This window comes from Nelumbo lutea, chromosome 1 (genome assembly GCF_056320005.1).
Source record: "Nelumbo lutea isolate HS-2025 chromosome 1, American lotus-T2T, whole genome shotgun sequence".
NCBI classification, from domain to species: domain Eukaryota; kingdom Viridiplantae; phylum Streptophyta; class Magnoliopsida; order Proteales; family Nelumbonaceae; genus Nelumbo; species Nelumbo lutea.
The window spans coordinates 5152569-5159635 of record NC_142684.1 but is presented as its reverse complement, the minus strand read 5'-3'; the positions used below and the strand labels follow the sequence as shown (position 1 = coordinate 5159635).

At 39.2% G+C, this 7067-nt stretch overlaps 1 protein-coding gene across 1 annotated transcript; it reads right to left on the bottom strand.

Moving 5' to 3' along the window:
* Positions 1 to 701: 701 nt before the first annotated feature.
* LOC148873287 (putative fructokinase-1) lies at positions 702 to 4396 on the bottom strand. The gene is made up of 4 exons (XM_088942362.1): positions 3650 to 4396; positions 3182 to 3514; positions 1790 to 1906; positions 702 to 1014 (listed from the first exon to the last, which is right to left on the bottom strand). The coding sequence occupies exons 1-4, from the start codon at positions 4046 to 4048 to the stop codon at positions 889 to 891; spliced, it is 975 nt and encodes a 324-aa protein (XP_088798488.1). The 5' UTR covers positions 4049 to 4396; the 3' UTR covers positions 702 to 888.
* Between the last annotated feature and the right edge of the window lie 2671 nt (positions 4397 to 7067).

Sequence of the window (7067 nt, the reverse complement as noted above, 5' to 3'; positions counted from 1 at the left end):
GCCATCAACATGATATGTATCAATCAATACAGGTTAATACTTTAAACCTTGACACCATCACATACTCAAACCCTTCCTCCAAAACCCTTTTGATTTTATGCTTCCTAAAACATTCGATTTACATATAGACGTTAATCCATGTATAATAACTAGCCAATCAACAACAATCGTTTTGACCATCGGAAGGGAATTAGTATGGTAGGATATGGTATCACATACATGGTGTTTGGAAGGGTGAACACTTTTGGGATCAAATTTCAAGAAAATACATCCATTGCTTCCAAGACCTGTTTTTCACAAAAAGACGCTTCTACCACGTAAACAGTAGCACCACAAATTTACTGTTTCATGCATCGGTGATTTTACCCAATTTTTTAATAAACTGAACCAAATAATAAGATACATGGGCATTTCAACAAATGCCCATGTGGATCCAAAAAACGGCCACGGTTCCAAAACATCCCCATAGAGAACATAAACAGTCATTTAAGGTTTTTAGGCAGCAATGCTAATGCCAGACGCAATACTGCTCAAAAACACTCCTTCAATGGCTAATCAACATAAACTACCAGCCAAACAAGTTTCATGTCAAAAATAGCTGCATAGTTGTAACCACCATTGTTCGTTTTTTTCTAAAAATGCAAAAGTAAATCACTAAAGATACTTGTCGATCATCATTCTTTTTTCTAAACTCAAGGATGGATCGTTTCCAAAACCAAATAATATATAACATTAAGCAAAAGACTGATGCAAATGTCCTTTAATCATCATTATTTGACGGAACAAAATTAGAGTTGGGACTTGGGGAGAGATACGAAAGCCCTAACAATTCCTAACAAAATCTCTCAGACGGTGAGACTTTAAAATTGTTGAGAATGAAAAGTTGTTCTATCCTTTAATAAACTTGAGGACTTCGGGATCAGTGGGAAGGGCAGGAATTGCGCCTTTCTTGGTAGTAGTAATTGCTCCACATGCATTTGCATATCTCAGTACTTCCCTTAACCTTTTTTCGTCCTGCATTTATAGAAAACAACACTTTGTTTAAGAAGAAAAAAATATCACCTGATGTACAGGGTAGACGAATGGAGACAATTTTTGGACCTACCAATTCTACAAAATCAATCGCTAGTAAAGGAGAAGGGAGGGAGACTTTCTTGGTTATCGAATTGAATCGCCACAAATGGGTTGGAGAACATGAATGATTTTGTTTTTATCAGCAAAATATAAAAAGATGTTCTTCAACTCTGTTTTTGTTTTAAAATGTAAGAACGGTTTGGTTTTGTTTCAATATACAATACATACTTTCCTCATAATCAAAACAATGGTTTTTAAAACAAAACAGATTTTCTAGTGTCTAAATTATATGATTTTTGGAACATGATATCAAATAATCAGATTAAAACAACTTTTTGAAACAAGAAATTCAAAACCAAACATGTTTTTGGTTTCAAAACAAAAAACACATGCACAACCAACAATAAATTTCATATTTTTTTTTGTATTTTTGCTTTCGGAAATAATCAGTTTTGAACTTCAAACGGTTTTGACTTATTTTTTAAACGAGCAATAAGAAAAGTGAAAAACAATCAAAAACAAACAAAAATTTACCTTGTAGAACGCCCACTAAGTGTTCCCTCATATTATGAGAGAGGGGACCCTAACCGATTGCTAAAATGTATCCCCATGCACTAATGCCCCCGTGCCCCTAATACCATGCTAATCGGTCAAAAATGAAAGATCCATCCTTCTTATAATGTTACTCGTAATAAAAACATTTAATTTCACTTACCTCAAGAATCGATAGATCGTTAACAATTTTGCGTAAGAGGGCGCCGACAAAGGCGTCTCCTGCACCAGTTGTGTCCACTGCCTTTACTTTGAATGCCTCAACTGATCCCCGGAAGTGCTGGCAAAATCCAATCAAATATGTTAGCCTGTGTTGAACAGATTCTCACATTTCTTTCATGACCCCAAAGCAAGTACGGTTTAACCTAGGAATATTAGGTTTCCTTGCTCTATCCCTATTTGGGCCTCTGAAAATAAGACTAGTTGGAAAATGGAGATAGATATCAGCAAGAAGATTGAATTAATTTGAGGTAAGAAAATGCCAACCCACCATCTCAATTCTTCCACGGAAGTAAACTGGGGCAAAAATATGATACCAATTGTATTTTCATGAAAATACATATGGACGGTGGAGAAAAGTCCATATATTCCCATTACTGATATTGATGGTGAAACACATCAAATGGTGTCAAATCAGTAGTAGAGTCAATTGTGTCAAATCCCCTGGCAAATACAACATCTCTCGATCCCTCGGAAATTAGGATAGAGAATTCAAGAATTAGGTTTTTTTTCATTAAACCCAAAATTAGATTTTTTTTATAAGCTCAATAATTAGATTGGGCAACCGAATACTAATTCCAGTACGGACAGGCCCAATACAAATTTCTGAATTTCACTATAAACATTAAAAAAAAAAAAAACACATTTTATAACATCAATGCCCGTCCGTGAAAAATTCTGACACTGGGCTGAACCGTCATTCTCCCTACATAAATAAAAATCCTGGACTGTGCTAATAGAGGAGTTCATGGATTCAGATCAGCTATATCTTTTGTCAATACAAGGCAAGTGGTTGATGATTCCTAGTTCCAAGCCAAGAGATTTCACATGGTAGCTGCCACTGGTTGGCATTAGTTGGTACAACCTAAAACATTTTTGGCTACCCAACTTTCTTTTTGAATCTTTTTGATTAGAACTGACAAATAGCTTAAGTCCAAACAAGGTTCCAAAATATAAGTGCAAACATATGACCAGTAACTATGTTTATTTTACAAATAGTACCAATCAGCTTTCGTCCTGAACAAAGCAGACAAAAGTCTGAAACCCCACTACACTATGAATCCATTATCCACCCCATTTGATATCCTGTTCCCCCTTTCCCTTTGAAAAGATACCAGCAGGGGACCCACCATCTATTTAATCTCACCACCCACAACCAACCAAGTAATTGGTTGGTCCCACCCGTTACGGATTGCGAAAAGCTGAGCAAGAAAAAATCTAAACCAAATGTCCAAGGACTCCGGCCTTGGGTTGATCCGTAGATTCAGACCCATTAGCAACTATTGACCAAATTGAAAACTGGTATTAACTACAAAATCAAGAGATTTTTGTTTACCTTAGCGTAATATCTGCAACCCTTCTCACCAAGAGTCACTAGCAGAAGCTTCAAGTTGGGATGCCACAGGGACATTGCGCTTTCATCGTCCACCTTATCACTCTCCGTCAGGAACTCCAGCTCAACATCGCTGACCTTGATCAGCTCGGCCTGATCCCAGATGCTCATGATCTGCTCCCGTGCTTCCTTTGCAGACGGCCATAGTGGCAGTCGAAGATTCGGATCGTACGATAGCAATGCGCCGGCTTTCTTCGCCTCCTTCATCGCTCTTATGTGAGCAGATCTGCACGGCTCCGTGATTAAGCTTATGGATCCGTAATGGAACACCTTTGCCTGCAATGCATCACATTCATCAAACAATAGATCCCAATCCAACGGTCTCAATTAAGTCTTCATATGAGATCGATCTCTTAGAAATATGACTAAAAAAATAATATTCAAAATCCAGTCTACATAGGGAGAACGGACCGATCTGATAAGCTCGAGATTCAGCTCCTGTTCCTTCAAGAGCATGTCGGCACTGGGGTTCCGGTAGAACATGAACTCACGTTCTCCATCGGATCGGAGCGTGACGAACGCTAATGCGGTGCGAGCACCCTTATCGAACAAGATCCCGTCGCCATTGACGCCGTTTTCCTTCAAGATACCGGCCAACATGTTACCGAACTCATCGTCGCCGAGTTTCCCGACGAAGGCGGATCGGCCTCCGAGGCGGGCGACCGCGATGGCGACGTTGGCAGGAGCACCACCCGGAGCCTTCAAGAATCCCGGGGCTTCAGCCAGGGACACGCCAGAGACTGTCGGAACGAAGTCGATAAGCATCTCGCCGAAGCTCAAGATGAGACCGTCGGAGGACTTCTTGGCCATCTTTCTTGATATCAGATCGATCGAAACGCAGCAAGAGAGAGAGAGAGAGAGAGAGAGAGAGAGAGAGAGAGCAGAGCGAGAGAGACAGCAGAGAGAGAGAGAGAGAGAGAGAGAGAGGAATGGGAGGCTTGAAGGAGGGATTTATAGAAAGAAAGTCGGAATTGGTTGGCGATGTATGGTAAGGATTTGACCGGGAACGGTGAAAAACTGAAAATATTTTTTTCTTATTTTACTAATTTCCTTCTATAATTAGGACCATTGGATCGAGGTTGCTGTAGCGACATATCATGTGCTTATTGCATTTGATCAGATTCCGTTACCATTTGGACATTGTTTGTCTCTCTGTACATTGGCGTATTAATCCAACAACTTGGGTTCGTTTGAGCAATTGAGCTTGTTGAGCGTGGGGGCCTGTATGGGTACTGACAATGCGGTGGGACCCACGTGGAGGAGAAGTTCTGCCCGTTGCGATGTGTCAGATGCGAAGACAGGGTCGGTATGTAGATTCCAATTGGACGACAGGAATGTGATGACACGTTGTATAAGAAAGGTGTAAGGACTAAGGAGGTGGTGAGTAAATCTTGGAGTTAGATTGCAACTCCGTGTCCGGCTGGGGTAAAATGAATATAAATTCTTAATTCTGTGAGGGCCAATTAATAAAGCGGGTGACAGCATGCTGAGTCGGATTGTCAGCGTCAGAAAGGACACACGAGTGGAAATACTGTACAAACTATAAAGAGATCCGCTACCTTAGCCTCTGTTTGGATAGTTTTTTTTTTTCCTACTTTGATCTTTGCTCTAGAAAGCATTTGCTCAACAAGAAAGTGTTTTGAGCGTTTGGCAAGGGTTGATTTTAGAAAGATAACAGTCCAAAGCCGAAGCACTTTTATGCCCCATGTTGGATTTTAATCTCATAAGAGATTAAATCTAATGGGTTTGATTGGTCAATTACATGAGAAATTGCACCTGTACACTTAGTTGAAAAATTAGTTTTTCTCTTACAAAAAACAAAAAAAGACAAGTTTTGAACTTGTCCCACATTTGATAAATACATGGTTTGTTTTTAGTATTTCAATAGGAGTAGATTTACACTCCTTAGAATTAGTAGAGGAGAGTATGGGGATTCGATACCGCACAACGCGCATGCACGCGTGTGCGCGCGTGTGTGTGCAATGAGGCGCTTTAGAGGCACACTTTGCTCGCACTTCGTGTGGCTCACGATGGGTGGCTTTGGTTTTGGTGTGTTGATCACCATTGATGAGATCAACGGTCACGATTCGATCGGGTGTGATCAAGAGGCTCAATTCAAAGTTAACAGTCACCAACTTTTTAACTAGTCACAATGTTTGAAATTGTGACTGTTCAAGGTGACTTCTCTAAACCAACACCTACATTTTCCTCATACCTCTTCACAAATTATTTAAGGAGCATGAATCAGACTCCAAAACACACAATTTCGAAATTCACTATCTCTCTCTCTCAGTCCGGCCTGCTACAGTCTCACAGAATGTTTCTTTGGAAACTCTTCAACTTTGCTGGTTGTAGATTCTCGCACAAGGCTCTGTTGTATCTTGGGAACGAATTTGCTTGTAACACAACAGCAAACTCAGTAAAACTGAGTGTGGGCAAATAACATTCTAAAGATAGTATCTTCAGATGCACCTCAAAGCTTCTCCTCCTAAGTTACAGTGACCACATCTTCCCCAACACCCCAGAGCACAATGACTAAATCAGAAAGCCCAAATACGAATTCATTTGGCTACTAAACTGACTTTTCATATGTAAAAGTGATTTTATTAACTTCTTCAAAACAGCCTAATCAAAGCAGTTCAATCAAAACCGAATCCCTTCCAAATGGGAATTTACATTTGGGGTTTTGTGCAAATCACAAACCCTGAAACTTATTCAAACTTAACCTTAAATAGTTAAGAATTTATATACGCGTCTCGTGCCTATGACTTGATACATTTCTATGCCTTTTAACGAGTTCAAGAGTGACAAATTATTATTATTATTATTATTATTATTATTAAGAGAAAGAAATATTATAAAAATTTGGATGAGAGGTCACAACTCACATGCTGGTACATAAAAAAAACAGATGAAAGGTTACGATTCATGGGTTAGGTGGAGTCGCAGTATCAGAACATAGTTTGTTAATTATCAACTGCACTCTGCGCTCAAGCTCATTGTATTTAAATCTTTGTGTGAAACCCAAGTCAATTTATCACACCTATCCTAATAATCTATTCTTTTTCATTTTACACTTTTTAGCTCATATTGGCCCCACCACAGTTTCTCTCTCTCTCTCTCTGAGCTGAGATGAGATGAGATCCAGGTAGGTTGCTTAAAGGTACAAAAAGGTAGAAAAGGGTTTGGTGTCTATGGTCTGGGGACAACCCACATCTCCAAACATAGTCTGGCAGAGCCATTAGATTGCAAAATTGAGAATGGGAATCAGCCTTCTGGGCTGGCAATCTGATCTACCCCATATGGGTAAGCAGGAAAAATTTTGCATCTAAGGGCTTATGTCATGTGGGTGGGGATCCACCACTAGGTGGAACCCACAAAAGAAAAACCCTAATACCAAAAATAAACATATAATAAGCTGATTTCAACAACAAAAAAGAAATAGTAAATGTATTAATTTTCTAGTCTTGTAGAACTTTTGAGTGATGCATTAAACAAACCCTGTTCAAGAAGAGATTAAGTGGTGTTGGAATTGATGTTGAGGTGTTTCCTACCATTTCATTCAATTCAAGGCATTCTTGGCTCTTGCCCAACTATGATTTTCTTCAAATGAAATTTCTTTAGTGCATTAGTTTATGTGGACTAGTGGTCATGAAATGTTTTACTGATTTTGGGTTACAAAATAAAAAATTGAAATCTGAGTTCATCAAACCCATGAACCAAATTTAGATATCTGTTTAAATAATTCCCAAATTGTGCCCGCCTTTATTGTAGGAAAGACATCTATCAGTTATTAATACCCTTCCTAGGTAGGAATGGCAACGGGGCG

Coding starts and splice junctions, on each gene's coding strand:
- LOC148873287 (XM_088942362.1), bottom strand. CDS start 4,048: ATGGCCAAGAAGTCCTCCGACGGTCTCATCTTGAGCTTCGGCGAGATG. Junction 1,907..3,181: donor GTTGCAGATATTACGCTAAG/GTAAACAAAAAT, acceptor GGATTTTGCCAG/CACTTCCGGGGATCAGTTGA. Junction 1,015..1,789: donor ACGATCTATCGATTCTTGAG/GTAAGTGAAATT, acceptor CTATAAATGCAG/GACGAAAAAAGGTTAAGGGA.